The 21,446-nt window shown below is 53.6% G+C and overlaps 1 protein-coding gene across 1 annotated transcript in view; it reads right to left on the reverse strand.

Annotated features, from left to right (window-relative positions):
- The window catches only part of PTCD3 (pentatricopeptide repeat domain 3), a 160,769-nt gene that overhangs the window by 124,192 nt on the left and 15,131 nt on the right, over nt 1-21,446 (reverse strand). Inside the window, exons 6-7 of the mRNA XM_075346792.1 lie at nt 20,010-20,114; nt 18,834-18,957 (exon numbers count right to left, since the gene is read on the reverse strand). Coding sequence (XP_075202907.1) covers nt 18,834-18,957; nt 20,010-20,114 — 229 coding nt within the window. The remainder of the gene's footprint in view (nt 1-18,833; nt 18,958-20,009; nt 20,115-21,446) is intronic.

The following is a 21,446-nucleotide window of genomic DNA, read 5'->3' on the forward strand; positions in this document are numbered from 1 at the left end:
TAACAAAATTCCCTTCTTCTTCAGCGCTCTATTGGGAGACCCAGACGATTGGGACGTCCAAAAGCTGTCCCTGGGTGGGTAAAGAAATACCTCATGTTAGAGCTGCAAAACAGCCCTCCCCTACGGGGGTGTCACTGCCGCCTGCAGGACTCTTCTACCTAAGCTGGCATCCGCCGAAGCATAGGTATGCACCTGATAATGCTTGGTGAAAGTGTGCAGACTGGACCAGGTAGCTGCCTGGCACACCTGTTGAGCCGAAGCCTGGTGACGAAATGCCCAGGACGCACCCACGGCTCTGGTTGAGTGGGCTTTTAGCCCTGAAGGAACCGGAAGCCCCGCAGAACGGTAGGCCTCTAGAATTGGTTCTTTGATCCATCGAGCCAGGGTGGCTTTAGAAGCCTGCAACCCCTTGCGCGGACCAGCGACAAGGACAAAAAGTGCATCGGCACGGCGCATGGGCGCCGTGCGGGAAATGTAGATTCTGAGTGCTCTCACCAGATCTAGCAAACGTAAGTCCTTTTCATACCGGTGAACCGGATGAGGACAAAAAGAAGGCAAGGATATATCCTGATTAAGATGAAAAGAGGATACGACCTTAGGGAGAAACTCCGGAATAGGGCGCAGCACTACCTTGTCCTGGTGGAACACCAGGAAGGGAGCCTTGGATGACAGAGCTGCCAGCTCAGACACTCGCCGAAGCGATGTGATCGCAACAAGAAACGCCACTTTCTGTGACAGCCGAGAAAAGGAAACTTCCTTCAGAGGCTCGAAGGGCGGCTTCTGGAGAGCAACTAGTACCCTGTTCAGATCCCATGGATCTAACGGCCGCTTGTACGGGGGCACAATATGACAGACCCCCTGCAGGAACGTGCGCACCTTAGAAAGACGTGCTAGACGCTTCTGAAAAAACACGGATAGTGCCGAAACTTGCCCTTTAAGGGAGCTGAGCGACAAGCCCTTTTCTAACCCCGATTGCAGGAAGGAAAGAAACTTGGGCAATGCAAATGGCCAGGGAGACACTCCCTGAGCAGAGCACCAGGATAAGAAAATCTTCCACGTTCTGTGGTAGATCTTAGCCGAATTCGACTTTCTAGCTTGTCTCATTGTGGCAACGACTCCTTGAGATAATCCTGCAGATGCTAGGATCCAGGACTCAATGGCCACACAGTCAGGTTCAGGGCCGCAGAATTCTGATGGAAAAACGGCCCTTGGGACAGTAAGTCTGGTCGGTCTGGCAGTGACCACGGTCGACCGATCGTGAGATGCCACAGATCCGGATACCACGACCTCCTCGGCCAGTCTGGAGCGACGAGTATGATGCGGCTGCACTCGGATCTGATCTTGCGTAGCACTCTGGGCAAGAGCGCCAGAGGCGGAAACACGTATGGGAGCTGAAACTGCGACCAATCTTGAACCAAGGCGTCTGCCGCCAGAGCTCTTTGATCGCGCGACCTCGCCATGAATGCCGGGACCTTGTTGTTGTGCCGGGATGCCATTAGGTCGACGTCCGGCACTCCCCAGCGGCGACAGATTTCCTGAAACACGTCCGGGTGAAGGGACCATTCCCCTGCGTCCATGCCCTGGCGACTGAGGAAGTCTGCTTCCCAGTTTTCTACGCCTGGGATGTGAACCGCGGATATGGTGGATGCTGTGTCCTCCACCCACATTAGAATGCGCCGGACTTCTTGGAAGGCTTGCCGACTGCGCGTCCCTCCTTGGTGGTTGATGTATGCCACCGCTGTGGAGTTGTCCGATTGGATTCGGATCTGCTTCCCTTCCAGCCACTGTTGGAAGGCCAGTAGAGCAAGATACACTGCTCTGATCTCCAGAACATTGATCTGAAGGGTGGACTCCTGCGGAGTCCACGTCCCCTGAGCCCTGTGGTGGAGAAATACCGCTCCCCACCCTGACAGACTCGCATCTGTCGTGACTACTGCCCAGGATGGGGGCAGGAAGGATCTTCCCTGAGACAATGAGGTGGGAAGGAGCCACCATTGTAGGGAGTCCTTGGCCGTCTGGGAAAGCGAGACTTTCCTGTCCAGTGACGTTGACTTCCCGTCCCATTGGCGGAGAATGTCCCATTGAAGTGGGCGCAGATGAAATTGCGCAAAGGGAACTGCTTCCATGGCTGCCACCATCTTCCCTAGGAAATGCATGAGGCGCCGCAAGGGATGCAACTGGCCCTGCAGAAGAGATTGCACCCCTGTCTGTAGTGACCGCTGCTTGTTCAGCGGAAGCTTCACTATCGCTGCTAGAGTATGAAACTCCATGCCAAGATACGTTAGTGATTGAGTCGGTGATAGGATCGACTTTGGAAAGTTGATGATCCATCCGAAAGACTGTAGGGTCTCCAGCGTAGCATTCAGGCTGTGCTGACATGCCTCTTGAGAGGGAGCTTTGACCAATAAATCGTCTAGGTAAGGGATCACCGAGTGTCCCTGAGAGTGCAAGACTGCTACCACCGCCGCCATGACCTTGGTGAAGACCCGTGGGGCTGTCGCCAGACCAAATGGCAGAGCTACGAACTGAAAATGGTCGTCTCCTATCACAAAACGTAGAAAACGTTGATGTTCTGTAGCAATTGGCACGTGGAGATAAGCATCTTTGATGTCTATTGAGGCAAGGAAGTCTCCTCTGGACATTGAGGCAATGACAGAACGCAGGGTTTCCATCCGGAACTTCCTGGCGTGCACATGTTTGTTGAGCCGTTTTAGGTCCAGAACAGGACGGAACGAGCCGTCCTTTTTTGGAACCACAAAGAGATTGGAGTAAAACCCTTGCCCTTGTTCCTGAGGAGGGACTGGGATCACCACTCCTTCCGCTCTTAGGGAGTCCACCGCCTGCAGCAGAGCATCTGCTCGGTCTGGATGTGGGGAGGTTCTGAAGAACCGAGCTGGAGGACGAGAATTGAACTCGATTCTGTACCCGCGAGACAAAATGTCCGTCACCCACCGGTCTTTGACCTGTGACATCCAAATGCCGGAAAAGCGGGAGAGCCTGCCCCCGACCGGCGATGCGGAGGGAGGGGGCTGGAAGTCATGAGGTAGCCGCTTTGGAAGCGGTACCTCCATTTGCTTTCTTGGGGCGCGTGTGAGCCCGCCACGAATCTGAGTTTCTTTGCGTCCTCTGAGTCCCTTTGGACGAGGTAAATGGTGTCTTGCCCGAACCTCGAAAGGACTGAAACCTCTGCTGCCACTTTTTCTGCTGAGGTTTGGTTGTTCTGGGTTGTGGTAAAGAGGAGTCTTTACCCTTGGACTGCTTAATGATATCAGCCAATGGCTCGCCAAACAGTCTATCTCTAGATAAAGGCAAACTGGTTAAACATTTTTTGGAACCAGCATCTGCTTTCCAGTCCTTTAACCACAAGGCTCTGCGCAAAACTACCGAATTGGCGGACGCCATTGAGGTGCGACTGGTAGATTCTAGGACCGCATTGATAGCGTAAGACGCAAACGCCGACATCTGCGTGGTAAGATGCGCCACTTGCGGCACTGCTGGATGTATGATAGCATCCACTTTTGCTAAGCCAGCTGAAATAGCCTGGAGTGCCCATACGGCTGCGAATGCCGGAGCAAACGACGCGCCGATAGCTTCATAGACAGATTTTAACCAAAGGTCCATCTGTCTGTCATTGGCATCTTTAAGTGAAGCGCCATCCTCCACTGCAACTATGGACCTAGCTGCGAGTTTGGAAATCGGGGGGTCTACCTTTGGACACTGTGTCCAGCGCTTGACCACCTCAGGGGGGAAAGGGAAACGCGTATCTTTAGATCGTTTAGAGAAACGCCTTTCTGGGTGAGCGTCGTGCTTCTGGATTGATTCTCTGAAGTCAGAGTGATCCAAGAAAGCACTCAATTTACGCTTGGGATAAAGGAAACGAAACTTCTCCTGCTCTGCCGCTGCCTCTTCTGCTGAAGGGGCTGGGGGAGAAATATCCAACAGCCTATTGATGGCTGAGATAAGGTCGTTTACCATGGCATCCCCATCAGGGGTATCCAGGTTGAGAGGGGTTCCAGGAATGGATTCCTGATCACTCTCATCAGACACATCACAGGGAGACTGATTGCGCTGAGACCCTGAGCAGTGTGATGACGTCGAGGGTCTTTCCCAGCGAGCTCGCTTAGGGTGGCTGGGGCTATCATCTGAGTCATAATCCTCGGCCTGTGAAGCCGGGGACCCCCCTGTGGGCTGGATTAATTCCAAGTGAGGGGGACCTGAGGACAGAGGCCTCGCCGTGCCCAAAGACTGAGCCCCATGCATAGATTGCAAGGTTTCAAGGATTTTTGCCATAGACAGAGACATATTATCAGCAAAAACTGCAAAGTCTGTCCCTGTCACCGGGGCAGAACTTACAAGCGTCTCAGCCTGGGTCACTACCTCTCCTGACTCCGGCTGGCGAAGCAGCACCGGGTCGGAGCATTGCACACAATGGGAGCCTGCTGGTAGATCAGCCCCACATGCAGCACACGCAGTACACACAGCCCTGGCCTTGGCAGCCTTGCGTTTTGAGGATGGCATGTTGCTGCTTCCACAGAGTGATCTGGGAGAGCAGCCAGAAGCGACCTCACAGTGCAAGAAAAACAATATCTATATATCTGTACACAGTACACCGATACACCGTGAGGCACTAGAGGGACCAGCACAGAAAAATCGCTTACCGCCCGCTTAAAAAGCGGGTGTGTGGTCGCCAGATAGCCCCTAGTCCAGGTCTCCCAGAGCCTTGCGTCCTTCCTCCAGCCAGACTGCATGTAATGGCTGCCGGCGTCCTGAGAGGAAGGGGGGCGGGCCCTGGGCGTTCCTGGCCAAGAGCGGGAAGCCTGCTTCCCTCTGTGCCTAGTGTGAGGGCTGGAGCATGTAAATCAGGCTCCAGCCCTCGTCGCTGCTAGCGAACAGCGTCTCTCCCCTACCCTGAATGACAGGGTGGGGGCGGGAACGAATCGGAGCTGCCGGCGTCCTAGGCCCAAAAAGCCGGGGACTCAATTTATAACCGCCGCCGCCGTAAAAGCGCGGACGGCGGATCCCCGGCGCACCACAAGTCACAGCAGCGCCGCCCGGTCCAGAGGGGGTCGGCGCTGCGTTCCCATACACAAAAAATCCCCCAGTAATCTGTAGGGACACTAACTCCAACGTTGCGGTCCCCGGCGCACTACAACACCCAGCCAGCCCGGAGTGTGTCTGTGCCTGCCGGGGACACAGAGTACCTGTATGATGCAGGGCCTGTCCCTGATCGTACTCCTGCTCCGTCTCCATCAGGTTCTAATGGGTCTGTGGATGGAGCCCGGCGTCAGAGCTGAGAGGCCGGCAGGATCCCACTTCCACAGAGCCCTACCAGGGGATGTGGAAGGAAAACAGCATGTCAGGCTCCAGCCCTGTACCAGCAATAGGTACCTCAACCTTACAACACCATCCAGGGGTGAGAAGGGAGCATGCTGGGGACACTATATGTGTCCTCTTTTCTTCCATCCGAAATAGTCAGCAGCTACTGCTGACTAAAATCTGTGGAGCTATGCATGGAATGTCTGACCTCCTTCGCACACAAAGCTAAAACTGGAGAACCCGTGATATCACGGGGGGGGTATAGCCAGAGGGGGAGGGGCCTTGCACTTTTGATGTAGTGCTTTGTGTGGCCTCCAGAGGGCAGTAGCTATACCCCAATCGTCTGGGTCTCCCAATAGAGCGCTGAAGAAAATACAAATGGACAACTGCGGTATTTAGTGGGGTCAGCACTTCAGGTGCCGCTTACCGCCCGCCTATAAGCGGGTGTGTGGTCGCCCTAGTCCTGTGCCTGGTTGCCCAGAGTCCGATCTCTCAGCTCGGACTGCAGGAATGGCTGCCGGCGTCCTTCTCCAGCTCGTGTGAGTAGGGGCGGGCCGTGGGCGTGCCCCCAAGTCAGAGCGGGAAACCGGCGTCCCACAGTGTCCAGTGAGAGGGCTGGAGCATGTAAATAAGGCTCCAGCCCTCGGCGCTGCTGATTGTACAGCGTCTCTCCCCTACCCTGATTGACAGGGTGGGGGCGGGAACGAAGCGGAGCTAGGCCGCAAAAGCCGGGGACTGGATTTATAAGCGCCGCCGCCGTAAAAGCGCGGTCGGCGCTAAGTCCCCGGCGCACTACAAGTCCCAGCCGCGCCGCCGCTCCCGGAGCGTCCGGCGCGGCAGTTCCCCATACATAAAGTCACTCAGCTAGGCTGCAGTGACTGTAACCCTTTACTGTCCCCGGCGCACTAGCACACCCAGCAAGTCTGGAGTGTGCTGTGCCTGTGTGTACGGGGACACAGAGTACCTGAATGGTGCAGGGCCTTGTCCCTGAACGGTACCCAGCTCCGTATCCAGCAGGTTCAATGGGTCTGTGGATGGAGCCCGGCCTCAGGGCTTTGGGGCCGGTAAGATCCCACTTCCTCAGAGCCCCTCAGGGGGATGTGGAAGGAAAACAGCATGTGGGCTCCAGCCGCCGTACCAGCAATAGGTACCTCAACCTTACAAACCACAAGCGGGGTGAGAAGGGAGCATGCTGGGGGCCCTATATGGGCCCTCTTTTCTTCCATCCGATATAGTCAGCAGCTACTGCTGACTAAACAGTGGAGCTATGCGTGGATGTCTGACCTCCTTCGCACAAAGCAGAAAACTGGTGAGCCAGTGATCCCACTGGGGGTGTATAGCCAGAAGGGGAGGGGCCTTACACTTTTTAGTGTAATGCTTTGTGTGGCCTCCGGAGGCAGTAGCTATACACCCAATCGTCTGGGTCTCCCAATGGAGCGACGAAGAAACCTAAACTGGTGTTTCTCCTGCTGCGAAGCCGACTCCTCTATAGGTGGAGTTGGGGGAGAAAGATCTAGCACCTGGTTGATGGACGCTATAAGGTCATTTACTATGGCGTCCCCTTCAGGTGTATCCAGATTGAGAGCAACGTCAGGATCAGAGCCCTGAGCTGCGACCTCCGCTTCATCCTCCAGAAAGTCCTCATGCTGAGACCCCGAACAGCGTGATGAAGTCGGGGAAGGTTCCCAGCGAGCCCGCTTAGCCGGTCTGGGACTGCGGTCCGTGTCGGAGTCCTCCCCGTGGGACCTAGGTGTCACCCCAGGAGCACTCTGCTGCGCCGACCGAGAGGGGCCTGGGGGCGATGAACTCACAGTGAGGGTAGGTGGAACCTGCAGGTAACAGAGCCGCACAAGAGGTACAGGTTGCAAAATAAGCCTGTGCCTTGGCACCCTTGCTCTTTGCGGACGACATGCTGTTGTCTCCTCTGAGAGTGATCAGTGAGGGTATATAGCCAAAAGCAAAACCATGCGGCCGAACAGAGAAATGTATACAAAGATATATATATATATATATATATATATATATACACACACTTCGGCACCCTAGGGGGGCCAGCACCGGTTAACCGGTGTGGCTTACCGACCGCCCAAAGCGGTTGTGTGTCCACCAGATTCTCTGCCTGGGCCTCCCAGAGTTGCAGAGCTCGTTCTGAAATCCTACACCGGCAGAAGTGATTGTAAAAATGTCTGCCAGAGCTCTCAGGGGAGGAGGGAGCCGTGGGCGGTGACTAATAAAGTGCGGGAATCTGGTGCCCCACAGTGCTCAGTGAGGGGGGAGGAGGACACCTAAGTATGCTCCAGCCCTCACTGCCGACGTCCAGTCGACCGTCCCGCCCTTACCCCTGACTGGCAGGCCCGGGGGCGGGAGTTATGGTACTAGGCCGCAGAAGCCGGGGACTAAATTTAATAACGCGGCCGGCAAACAGGCGCGGTCGGCGCGGTAGTCCCGGTCGTCACAAAAAAACAGCAGCCGCTGCAGCGTCTGTAACACAGGCGCTCCATGCACCGTCCCCAAGGGGACACAGAGTACCTTTTAGATGCAGGGCCTGTCCCTGATGATACCCAGTCTCCTGTCCGGCAGATTCCCCTAGGGGCTGCGGAGGGAGCCCGGTCCCAGTGAATGGTGACCGGTTAGGATCCCACTTCTCCCAGAGCCTCTAAGGGATGGGGAAGGAAAAACGGCATGTGGCTCCAGCCTTTGTACCCGCAATGGGTACCTCAACCTTAACAGCACCGCCGACTTAGTGGGGTGAGAAGGGAGCATGCCGGGGGCCTTGTTGGGGGCCCTCTTTTCTTCCATCCGATACAATCAGCAGCTGCTGCTGACTAAAATGGGAGCTTGAGTGAATGTGTGCCTCCTTCAACACAAAGCATAAAACTGAGGAGCCCGTGATGCACGGGACGGTGTATAGGCAGAGGGGAGGGGTTACACTTTTTAAAGTGTAATACTTTGTGTGGCCTTCGGAGGCAGAAGCTATACACCCAATTGTCTGGGTCTCCCAATGGAGCGGCAAAGAAAGGAATTTACGGTAATTAAACAAAATTCCCTTCTTCTTTGTCGCTCCATTGGGAGACCCAGACAATTGGGACGTCCAAGAGCAGTCCCTGGGTGGGTAAAAGAATACCTCAATAAAAAGAGCCGAAAAACGGCCCCCTCTTACAGGTGGGCAACCGCCGCCTGAAGGACTCGCCTACCTAGACTGGCGTCTGCCGAAGCATAGGTATGCACTTGATAGTGTTTCGTGAAAGTGTGCAGACTAGACCACGTAGCTGCCTGACACACCTGCTGAGCCGTAGCCCGGTGCCGCAATGCCCAGGACGCACCCACGGCTCTGGTAGAATGGGCTTTCAGCCCTGAAGGAAGCGGAAGCCCAGAAGAACGGTAGGCTTCGAGAATCGGTTCCTTGATCCACCTAGCCAAGGTTGACTTGGAAGCCTGCGAGCCCTTACGCTGGCCAGCGACAAGGACAAAGAGCGCATCTGAACGGCGCAGGGGCGCCGTGCGAGACACGTAGAGCAGGAGTGCTCTCACAAGATCCAAAGAGTGCAAATCCCTTTCACACTGGTGAATTGGATTAGGGCAAAATGAAGGCAAGGAGATATCCTGATTGAGATGAAAAGGGGATACCACCTTAGGGAGAAATTCCGGGACCGGACGCAGAACCACCTTATCCTGGTGAAACACCAGGAAGGGGGCTTTGCATGACAGCGCTGCTAGCTCAGACACTCTCCGAAGTGATGTGACTGCCACTAGGAAGGCCACCTTCTGCGAAAGACGTGATAGAGTGACATCCCGCAGCGGCTCGAAAGGTGGTTTCTGAAGAGCCGTTAGCACCCTGTTAAGATCCCAGGGTTCCAGCGGACGCTTGTAAGGTGGGACTATGTGGCAAACTCCCTGCAGGAACGTGTGGACCTGCGGAAGCCTGGCTAGACGCTTTTGAAAAAACACGGAGAGCGCCGATACTTGGGCCTTGAGAGAGCCGAGAGACAAGCCCTTGTCCATTCCGGATTGAAGGAATGAAAGAAAGGTGGGTAAGGCAAACGGCCATGGAATAAAACCGTTATTAGCGCACCAGGATAGGAAGATTTGCCAAGACCTATAATAGATCTTGGCGGACGTAGGTTTCCTGGCCTGTCTCATGGTGGCAATGACATCCTGAGATAACCCTGAAGACGCTAGGAGTCAGGACTCAATGGCCACACAGTCAGGTTGAGGGCCACAGAATTCAGGTGGAAAGAAGGGAATTTTGTTTACTTACCGTAAATTCCTTTTCTTCTAGCTCCAATTGGGAGACCCAGACAATTGGGTGTATAGCTTCTGCCTCCGGAGGCCACACAAAGTATTACACTTAAAAGTGTAAAGCCCCTCCCCTTCTGCCTATACACCCCCCGTGCATCACGGGCTTCTCAGTTTTGGTGCAAAAGCAAGAAGGAGGAAAAGTTATAAATTGGTTTAAAGTAAATTCAATCCGAAGGAATTTCGGAGAACTGAAACCATTCAACATGAACAACATGTGTACACAAAGAACAACAGCCCGAAGGGAACAGGGGCGGGTGCTGGGTCTCCCAATTGGAGCTAGAAGAAAAGGAATTTACGGTAAGTAAACAAAATTCCCTTCTTCTTTGTCGCTCCATTGGGAGACCCAGACAATTGGGACGTCCAAAAGCAGTCCCTGGGTGGGTAAAATAATACCTCGTAATAGAGCCGTAAAACGGCCCTTTCCTACAGGTGGGCAACCGCCGCCTGAAGGACTTGCCTACCTAGGCTGGCATCCGCCGAAGCATAGGTATGCACCTGATAGTGTTTCGTGAAAGTGTGCAGGCTCGACCAGGTAGCCGCCTGACACACCTGCTGAGCCGTAGCCTGGTGCCGCAAAGCCCAGGACGCACCCACGGCTCTGGTAGAATGGGCTTTCAGCCCTGAGGGAACCAGAAGCCCAGAAGATCGGTAAGCTTCGAGAATTGGTTCCTTGATCCACCGAGCCAGGGTTGATTTGGAAGCCTGTGACCCTTTACGCTGGCCAGCGACAAGGACAAAGAGTGCATACGAGCGGCGCAGGGGCGCCGTACGAGAAATGTAGAGTCTGAGTGCTCTCACCAGATCTAACAAGTTCAAGTCCTTTTCACACTGGTGAACTGGATGAGGACAAAAAGAGGGTAAGGAGATATCCTGATTGAGATGAAAGGGGGATACCACCTTAGGGAGAAATTCCGGAACCGGACGCAGAACCACCTTGTCCTGGTGAAACACCAGGAAAGGGGCTTTGCATGAAAGCGCCGCTAGCTCAGACACTCTCCGAAGTGATGTGACTGCTACCAGGAAGACCACTTTCTGCGAAAGGCGTGAGAGAGAAATATCCCTCATTGGCTCGAAAGGTGGTTTCTGAAGAGCCATCAGCACCCTGTTCAGATCCCAGGGTTCTAACGGCCGCTTGTAAGGAGGGACTATGTGACAAACCCCCTGCAGGAACGTGCGTACCTTTGGAAGTCTGGCCAGGCACTTCTGAAAAAACACAGAGAACGCTGAGACTTGTCCCTTAAGGGAGCCGAGCGACAACCCTTTTTTCAATCCGGATTGAAGGAAGGAAAGAAAAGTGGGCAAGGCAAATGGCCAGGGAGAAAAACCCTGATCAGAGCACCAAGATAGGAATATCCTCCACGTCCTGTGGTAGATCTTGGCGGACGTTGGTTTCCTAGCCTGTCTCATAGTGGCAATGACCTCTTGAGATAACCCTGAAGACGCTAGGATCCAGGACTCAATGGCCACACAGTCAGGTTGAGGGCCGCAGAATTCAGATGGAAAAACGGCCCTTGAGACAGCAAGTCTGGTCGGTCTGGTAGTGCCCACGGTTGGCCCACCGTGAGATGCCACAGATCCGGGTACCACGACCTCCTCGGCCAGTCTGGAGCGACGAGTATGGCGCGGCGGCAGTCGGACCTGATCTTGCGTAACACTCTGGGCAACAGTGCCAGAGGAGGAAACACATAAGGGAGTTGAAACTGCGACCAATCCTGAACTAAGGCGTCTGCCGCCAGAGCTCTGTGATCTTGAGACCGTGCCATGAATGTTGGGACCTTGTTGTTGTGCCGGGACGCCATTAGGTCGACGTCCGGCATCCCCCAGCGGCAACAGATCTCCTGAAACACGTCCGGGTGAAGGGACCATTCCCCTGCGTCCATGCCCTGGCGACTGAGAAAGTCTGCTTCCCAGTTTTCTACGCCCGGGATGTGAACTGCGGATATGGTGGAGGCCGTGGCTTCCACCCACATCAGAATCCGCCGGACTTCCTGGAAGGCTTGCCGACTGCGTGTTCCCCCTTGATGGTTGATGTATGCCACCGCTGTGGAGTTGTCCGACTGAATTCGGATCTGCTTGCCTTCCAGCCACGGCTGGAACGCCTTTAGGGCAAGATACACTGCCCTTATCTCCAGAACATTGATCTGAAGGGAGGACTCTGTCGGAGTCCAGGTTCCCTGAGCCCTGTGGTGGAGAAAGACCGCTCCCCACCCTGACAGGCTCGCGTCCGTCGTGACCACAGCCCATGATGGGGGAAGGAAGGATTTCCCCTTCGACAGAGAATTGGGGAGAAGCCACCACTGAAGGGAAGCCTTGGCTGCCCGTGAAAGGGAGACGTTCCTGTCGAGGGACGTCGACTTCCTGTCCCATTTGCGGAGAATGTCCCATTGAAGTGGACGCAGATGAAACTGCGCAAAAGGAACTGCCTCCATTGCTGCTACCATCTTCCCTAGGAAGTGCATGAGGCGCCTCAGGGGGTGTGACTGACCTTGAAGGAGAGATTGCACCCCTGTCTGTAGTGAACGCTGTTTGTTCAGCGGAAGCTTCACTATAGCTGCTAGAGTATGAAACTCCATGCCAAGATATGTCAGTGATTGGGCCGGTGTCAGATTTGACTTTGGAAAATTGATGATCCACCCGAAACTCTGGAGAGTCTCCAGAGCAATGTTCAGGCTGTGTTGGCATGCCACTTGAGAGGGTGCCTTGACCAGCAGATCGTCTAAGTAAGGGATCACCGAGTGTCCCTGAGAGTGTAGGACTGCTACCACTGCTGCCATGACCTTGGTGAAGACCCGTGGGGCTGTCGCCAGGCCGAAAGGCAGTGCCACGAACTGAAGGTGTTCGTCTCCTATGGCGAAACGCAGGAAGCGCTGATGCTCTGGTGCAATCGGTACGTGGAGATAAGCATCTTTGATGTCGATTGATGCCAGGAAGTCTCCTTGGGACATTGAGGCGATGACGGAGCGGAGCGATTCCATCCGGAACCGCCTGGTTTTTACGTGTTTGTTGAGCAGTTTTAGGTCCAGAACAGGACGGAAGGATCCGTCCTTTTTCGGTACCACAAACAAGTTGGAGTAAAAACCGTGACCCTGTTGCTGAAGAGGAACAGTGATCACCACTCCTTCCGCCTTCAGAGTGCACACCGCCTGAAGAAGAGCATCGGCTCTCTCGGGGGGCGGAGATGTTCTGAAAAATTGAGTCGGAGGACGAGAGCTGAACTCTATCCTGTAACCGTGGGATAGAATGTCTCTCACCCATCGGTCTTTTACCTGTGGCAGCCAGGCGTCGCAAAAGCGGGAAAGCCTGCCACCGACCGAGGATGCGGTGTGAGGAGGCCGAGAGTCATGAGGAGGCCGCCTTGGGAGCGGTTCCTCCGGCGGTCTTTTTAGGACGTGACTTAGACCGCCATGAATCGGAGTTCCTCTGATCCTTTTGAGGCCTTTTGGACGAGGAGAACTGAGACCTTCCCGCGGGCCGAAAGGACCGAAACCTCGATTGTACCTTCCGTGGTTGAGGTCTGTTTGGTTTGGACTGGGGTAAGGATGAGTCCTTTCCCTTGGATTGTTTAATGATTTCATCCAATCGCTCACCAAACAGGCGGTCGCCAGAAAATGGCAAACCGGTTAAGAACTTTTTGGAAGCGGAGTCTGCCTTCCATTCACGTAGACACATGGCCCTGCGGACTGCCACCGAATTGGCGGATGCTACCGCCGTACGGCTCGTAGAGTCCAGGACAGCATTAATGGCGTAGGACGCAAACGCCGACGCCTGAGAGGTTAAGGACACCACTTGCGGAGCAGATGTACGTGTGACTGCATTAATCTGCGCATGACAAGCTGAGATAGCTTGGAGTGCCCAGACGGCTGCGAATGCTGGAGCAAAAGACGCGCCGATAGCTTCATAGATGGATTTCAACCATAGCTCCATCTGTCTGTCAGTGGCATCCTTGAGTGAAGCCCCATCTTCCACTGCAACTATGGATCTAGCCGCCAGTCTGGAGACAGGAGGATCCACCTTAGGACACTGAGCCCAGCCCTTGACAACGTCAGGGGGGAAGGGATAACGTGTATCCTTAAGGCGCTTGGAAAAACGCTTATCTGGACAAGCTCGGTGTTTCTGGACTGCCTCTCTGAAGTCAGAGTGGTCCAGAAACATACTCAATGGACGCTTGGGAGACCTGAAACGGAATTTCTCCTGCTGAGAAGCTGACTCCTCAATTGTAGGAGCTGGTGGAGAAATATCCAGCACCTGATTGATGGTTGCTATAAGGTCATTCACTATGGCGTCACCATCAGGTGTATCCAGGTTGAGCGCGGTCTCAGGATCAGAATCCTGATCTGCTACCTCCGCTTCATCATCCAGAGAGTCCTCCTGCTGAGACCCTGAATAGTGTGATGAAGTCGAGTGAATTTCCCAGCGAGCCCGCTTAGGCGGCCTGGGACTGCGGTCCATGTCAGAGACCTCACCCCGGGATCCATGGGTCACCCCAGGAGCACTTTGCTGCTCCAATTGAGGGGGGCCTGAGGTCAATGATTGAACAGTGCCCGGGGCCTGAGTCACAGGTCTGGACTGTAAGGCTTCAAGTATCCTAGCAGACCATTTATCCATACTCTCAGACAGTTTGTCAGCAAATACTGCAAACTCCGTCCCTGTCACCTGGACAGTGGTAGCAGGTGGTTCCACCTGGGCCACCAGTAGCAGAGGCTCCGGCTGAGTAAGTGCCACAGGGGCCGAGCATTGCACACAATGAGGGTCAGTGGAACCTGCCGGTAGTATAGCCGCACATGAAGTACAGGTTGCAAAGTAAGCCTGTGCTTTGGCACCCTTGCTTTTTGCGGACGACATGCTGTTGTCTCCTCTGAGTACAATCCAGGAGGGTATATAGCCAAAAATCAACAGTGCGACCGTACAGTGTAAATGTATAGCAAATAAGCATATATATATATGTACACTCCGGCACTCAGTGGGGCCAGCACCTCAGGTGCTGCTTACCGACCGCTAAAAAGCGGTTGTGTGATCACCAGATTCCCTGCCTGAGCCTCCCAGAGCCGTGTTGTCTCTCCTCTCCAGCGTTAGAAGTGCTGACAGGAATGGCTGCCGGCGTTCTGTGGGGAGGAGGGGGCCGTGGGCGTGCCCTAGAAAGTGCGGGAATCTGGAGCCCCACTGTGCTGAATGAGGGGGGAGGAGGATACAGAGTATGCTCCAGCCCTCAGCGCTGACGTCCTGTGCAGCGTCCCGCCCTTCCCCTGACTGACAGGCCTGGGGGCGGGAATATGCGATACTAGGCCGCAAAAGCCGGGGACTAAAGTTATAAGCGCGGCCGGCATATAAGCGCGGCCGGCGCGGTAGTCCCCGGCGCACTAACACACCCAGCAGTGCTGCAGTGTATATGGCACAAGCGCTCCATGCGCGGTCCCCACGGGGACACAGAGTACCTCAAAGTAGCAGGGCCTTGTCCCTGACGATACCCGGCTCCTGTCCAGCAGATTCCCCAGGGGCTGCGGAGGGAGCACGGTCCCCTGTGCCTAGAGACCGATTAGGATCCCACTTCACCCAGAGCCCATTAAGGGATGGGGAAGGAAAACAGCATGTGGCTCCTGCCTATGTACCCGCAATGGGTACCTCAACCTTAACAACACCGCCGACTAGAGTGGGGTGAGAAGGGAGCATGCTGGGGGCCCTGTTATGGGCCCTCTTTTCTTCCATCCGACATAGTCAGCAGCTGCTGCTGACTAAGATGTGGAGCTATGCGTGGATGTCAGCCTCCTTCGCACAAAGCATAAAAACTGAGAAGCCCGTGATGCACGGGGGGTGTATAGGCAGAAGGGGAGGGGCTTTACACTTTTAAGTGTAATACTTTGTGTGGCCTCCGGAGGCAGAAGCTATACACCCAATTGTCTGGGTCTCCCAATGGAGCGACAAAGAAAACGGGCCTTGTGACAGCAAGTCTGGGCGGTCTGGAAGCGCCCACGGTTGACCCACCGTGAGATGACACAGATCCGGGTACCACGACCGCCTCGGCCAGTCTGGAGCGACGAGAATGGCGCGACGGCAGTCGGACCTGATCTTGCGTAGCACTCTGGGCAGCATCGCCAGAGGAGGAAACACATAAGGCAGTCGAAACTGCGACCAGTCCTGAACTAACGCGTCCGCCGCCAGAGCTCTGTGATCCTGAGACCGAGCCATGAATGCCGGGACTTTGTTGTTGTGCCGTGACGCCATGAGATCGACGTCCGGCGTTCCCCAGCGGCGACAGATCTCTCGAAACACGTCTGGGTGCAGAGACCATTCCCCCGCGTCCATGCCCTGACGACTGAGAAAATCTGCTTCCCAGTTTTCTACGCCCGGGATGTGAACTGCGGAGATGGTGGAGGCTGTGGCTTCCACCCACTGCAGAATCCGTCGGACTTCCTGGAAGGCTTGACGACTGCGAGTGCCGCCTTGGTGGTTGATGTATGCGACGGCAGTGGCGTTGTCCGACTGTATACGGATCTGTCTGCCCTCCAGCCACCGATGAAAAGCCAATAGGGCTAGATACACTGCCCTTATCTCCAGTATATTGATCTGAAGGGATGACTCTATCGGAGTCCAGGTTCCCTGAGCCCTGTGGTGGAGAAAAACCGCTCCCCACCCTGACAGGCTCGCGTCCGTGGTGACCACAGCCCAGGTTGGGGGTAGGAAGGATTTTCCCTGCGACAGAGAATTGGGAAGAAGCCACCACTGAAGTGACGTCTTGGTTGCAAGGGAAAGAGAGACGTTCCTGTCGAGGGAAGCCGAACTCCTGTCCCATTTGCGGAGAATGTCCCATTGGAGTGGCCGAAGATGGAATTGCGCGAACGGGACTGCCTCTATAGCTGCCACCATCTTCCCCAGGAAGTGCATGAGGCGCCTTAAGGGGTGTGACTGACTCCGAAGAAGGGATTGCACCCCTGCCTGCAGAGAAAGCTGTTTGTCGCTCGGAAGCTTGACTAACGCTTGCTGGGTATGAAACTCCATCCCAAGGTACGTCAGTGATTGGGTCGGTGTCAACTTGGATTTCGGGAAGTTGATGATCCACCCGAACCGCTGGAGAGTCGCCAGAGCGACAGATAGACTTTGTTGACACGCCACCCGAGACGGGGCCCTGACTAGGAGATCGTCCAAGTATGGGATCACCGAGTGGCCCTGAGAATGCAGGACCGCCACAACGGATGCCATGACTTTGGTGAAAACCCGTGGGGCTGTCGCCAAGCCGAAAGGCAATGCCACGAACTGAAGGTGTTCGTCCCCGATGGCGAAACGCAGGAAACGTTGATGCTCGGGTGCAATCGGTACATGGAGATAAGCATCTTTGATGTCGATTGATGCTAGGAAGTCTCCTTGTGACATTGAGGCGATGACCGAGCGGAGGGATTCCATCCGGAACCGTCTGGTTCTCACATGTCTGTTGAGTAGCTTGAGGTCCAGAACGGGACGGAATGACCCTTCCTTTTTTGGCACCACGAACAAGTTGGAGTAAAATCCGCGACCACGTTCCTGAAGGGGAACGGGGATCACAACTCCTTCCATCTTTAGAGTGGCTACTGCCTGAAAAAGTGCGTCGGCCTGAGCGGGGGACGGAGAGGTTCTGAAGAAGCGAGCCGCAGGACGAGAGCTGAACTCTATCCTGTAACCATGAGACAGAATGTCTCTCACCCATCGGTCTTGAACATGTGGCCACCAGGCGTCGCCAAAGCGGGAGAGCCTGCCACCGACCGAGGATGCGGGCAGGGGAGGCCGAGAGTCATGAGGAAGCCGCCTTGGAGGCAGTGCCTCCTGCGGCCTTTTGTGGGCGAGACTTGGATCGCCACGCATAGGAGTTGCTCTGGCCTTTCTCCGGCCTGTTGGACGAAGAGGATTTGGACTTGGCGGAGGGACGAAAGGACCGAAATCTCGATTGAACCTTTCTCTGTTGAGGTCTCTTAGGTTTTGACTGGGGTAAGGAGGAATCCTTTCCTTTGGATTCCTTAATAATCTCATCCAATCGTTCGCCAAACAAACGGTCGCCAGAAAACGGCAAACCGGTTAAGAACCTCTTGGAAGCCGAGTCTGCCTTCCATTCGCGTAGCCACATGGCCCTGCGGACTGCCACAGAGTTAGCGGATGCTACAGCTGTACGGCTAGCAGAGTCCAGGACGGCGTTCATGGCGTAGGATGAAAAGGCTGACGCCTGAGAGGTCAAAGACGCAACTTGCGGAGCAGAATTACGTGTGACAGCATTAATCTCAGTCAGACAAGCCGAGATTGCAGCCGTGTGGGCACTCCAAGCTAAGGCCGGGGCAAAAGACGCGCCCGTGGCCTCATAGATGGACTTCACCAGGAGCTCTATCTGCCTGTCAGTGGCATCCTTTATCGATGAGCCATCTGCAACCGACACCACGGATCTAGCCGCCAATCTGGAGACTGGAGGATCCACCTTGGGACAGTGAGCCCAACCCTTAACTACTTCAGATGGGAAGGGGTAACGCGTGTCAGTGAGGCGTTTAGCAAAGCGCTTGTCCGGGACCGCTCTGGGCTTCTGGACAGCATCCCTGAAGTTAGAGTGATCAAAAAATGTATTGCGTGTACGTTTGGGGAACCGAAACTGGTGTTTCTCCTGCTGAGAAGCCGACTCCTCTACAGGAGGAGGCGGGGGAGAGAGATCTAACACCTGGTTGATGGACGAGATAAGATCATTTACTAAGGCGTCCCCCTCAGGTGTATCAAGGTTAAGGGCGACGTCCGGGTCAGAGCCCTGAGCTGCGACGTCCGCCTCGTCCTCCAGAGAGTCCTCAAGCTGGGATCCCGAGCAGCGAGAGGAAGTCGGGGAAGAGTCCCAGCGAGCCCGCTTAGCCGGTCTAGGACTACGGTCCGGGCAGGAGTCCTCCGCCTGAATTGAGAATGCATGAGTGGATGTGTGCCTCCTTCCACACAAAGCATAAAACTGAGGAGCCCGTGATCCACGGGAGGGTGTATAGGCAGAGGGGAGGGGTTACACTTTTTAAAGTGTAATACTTTGTGTGGCCTCCGGAGGCAGAAGCTATACACCCAATTGTCTGGGTCTCCCAATGGAGCGACAAAGAAATAGGACATAACTTTACTGCCCGCAGTTGTGAAGGGGTTAAAAGGTATATTCCCCATCATTTATTGTTTGGATTTACCATAATGCTTCCACCTTTGTTATGCCAAAGGACGTCGTCATCATGGATCATGGTGCCACGTACCTCCTTGGAGAAGTTGGTCGAACAAATCTACAGACTCCTTCACTCTTCTAAGATTGATGCGCTCGCTCAGGGCCGCCTCGCTGACACTTTCAATCTGAGGTTGGATGCTCTCAGGCATCAGACACTGAAAGGAAAATGCATCGGTCAGGTCTGATCAGTCTCACAGCTCACCCAAGGAAAACTGCAACCTCCTTCAGAAAAAGTGTGAATGTGCACAACATATGATAGAGGAATGGATAGATAGATAGATAGATAGAGGGATAGATAGAGTGATAGATAGATAGATAGAGGGATAGAGGGATAGATAGATAGATAGAGGGATAGATAGATAGATAGATAGATAGATAGATAGATAGATAGATAGATAGATAGATAGATAGATAGATAGATAGATAGATAGATAGATAGATAGAGGGATAGATAGATAGAGGGATAGAGGGATAGATAGATAGAGGGATAGATAGATAGAGGGATAGATAGATAGATAGATAGATAGATAGATAGATAGAGGGATAGATAGATAGATAGAGGGATAGAGGGATAGATAGATAGAGGGATAGATAGATAGATAGAGGGATAGATAGATAGATAGATAGATAGATAGATAGAGGGATAGATAGATAGAGGGATAGAGGGATAGATAGATAGAGGGATAGATAGATAGAGGGATAGATAGATAGATAGATAGATAGAGGGATAGAGGGATAGATAGATAGAGGGATAGATAGATAGATAGATAGATAGAGGGATAGAGGGATAGATAGATAGAGGGATAGAGGGATAGATAGATAGAGGGATAGAGGGATAGATGGATAGATTGATAGATAGATAGATAGATAGATAGATAGAGGGATAGATAGATAGAGGGATAGATAGATAGAGGGATAGATGGATAGATAGATAGATAGATAGATAGATAGATAGATAGATAGATAGATAGATAGATAGATAGATAGAGGGATAGAGGGATAGATAGAGGGATAGATAGAGGGATAGATAGAGGGATAGATAGAGGGATAGATAGATAGATAGATAGATAGATAGATAGATAGATAGATAGAGGGATAGATAGTGGGATAGATAGAGGGATAGATAGATAGATAGAGGGATAGATAGATAGGAAATCCAATCTTTTAAGATTATCTATGTGTAAACCTAGAGGCCGCCATTACTTACTGGAATGTGAGGCTCTGCGAGGTCTTTCTGAAACAGGTCCGGATACATATTCACGATATATTTTGCCGCATTTTTTCCAGATTCTTTGGCCATGGAATACAGTTTCTGAAAGAAAATGCAAAAAAATGTAAAAAAAAAATAAAAGAAGGGAATTTTGTTTACTTACCGTAAATTCCTTTTCTTCTAGCTCCTATTGGGAGACCCAGACAATTGGGTGTATAGCTTCTGCCTCCGGAGGCCACACAAAGTATTACACTTAAAAGTGTAAAGCCCCTCCCCTTCTGCCTATACACCCCCCGTGCATCACGGGCTCCTCAGTTTTGGTGCAAAAGCAGGAAGGAGGAAACTTATAAATTGGTCTAAGGTAAATTCAATCCGAAGGATGTTCGGAGAACTGAAACCATGAACCAAAAGAACAATTCAACATGAACAACATGTGTACACGAAAGAACAACAGCCCGAAGGGAACAGGGGCGGGTGCTGGGTCTCCCAATAGGAGCTAGAAGAAAAGGAATTTACGGTAAGTAAACAAAATTCCCTTCTTCTTTGTCGCTCCATTGGGAGACCCAGACAATTGGGATGTCCAAAAGCAATCCCTGGGTGGGTAACAGATACCTCGATAAAAAGAGCCGAAAAACGGCCCCCTCTTACAGGTGGGCAACTGCCGCCTGAAGGACTCACCTACCTAGGCTGGCATCTGCCGAATCATCGGCATGCACCTGATAGTGTTTCGTGAAAGTGTGCAGACTCGACCAGGTAGCCGCCTGACACACCTGCCGAGCCGTAGCCTGGTGCCGCAATGCCCAGGACACCGACGGCTCTGGTAGAATGGGCCTTCAGCCCTGCAGGAATCGGAAGCCCAAAAGAACGGTATGCTTCAAGAATCGGTTTCTTGATTCACCGAGCCAAGGTTGACTTGAAAACCTGAAATCCCTTACTCTGGTCCGCGATAAGGACAAGAGCGCATCAGACCGGCGCAGGGGCGCCGTGCGAGAAATGTAGAGCCGGAGTGCTCTCACCAGATCTAATAAATGCAAATCCTTTTCACATTGGTGAACTGGATGCGGACCCAAGAGGGTAAGACGAAACGGGGATATCTTAGGGAGAAAGGCCGGGACCGGACGTAGAACCACCCTATCCTGGTGAAACACCAGGAAGGGGGCTTTGCATGACAGCGCTGCCAGCTGAGATACTCTTCTGAGTGATGTGACTGCCACTAGGAAGGCCACCCTTTGCGAAAGAAAGTGGGCAAGGCAAACGGCCAGGGAGTAAAACCCTGATCAGAGCACCAGGAAAAGAAGATGCTCCAAGTCCTGTGATAGATCTTGGCGGACGTTGGTTTCCTGGCTTGTTTCATGGTGGCAATGACATCTGGAGATATCCCTGATGACGCTAGGAGCCACCACACAGTGAGGATTAGAGCCGTAGAATTCCGAA

Source organism: Anomaloglossus baeobatrachus, chromosome 1 (genome assembly GCF_048569485.1).
Source record: "Anomaloglossus baeobatrachus isolate aAnoBae1 chromosome 1, aAnoBae1.hap1, whole genome shotgun sequence".
In the NCBI taxonomy this organism is placed as follows: domain Eukaryota; kingdom Metazoa; phylum Chordata; class Amphibia; order Anura; family Aromobatidae; genus Anomaloglossus; species Anomaloglossus baeobatrachus.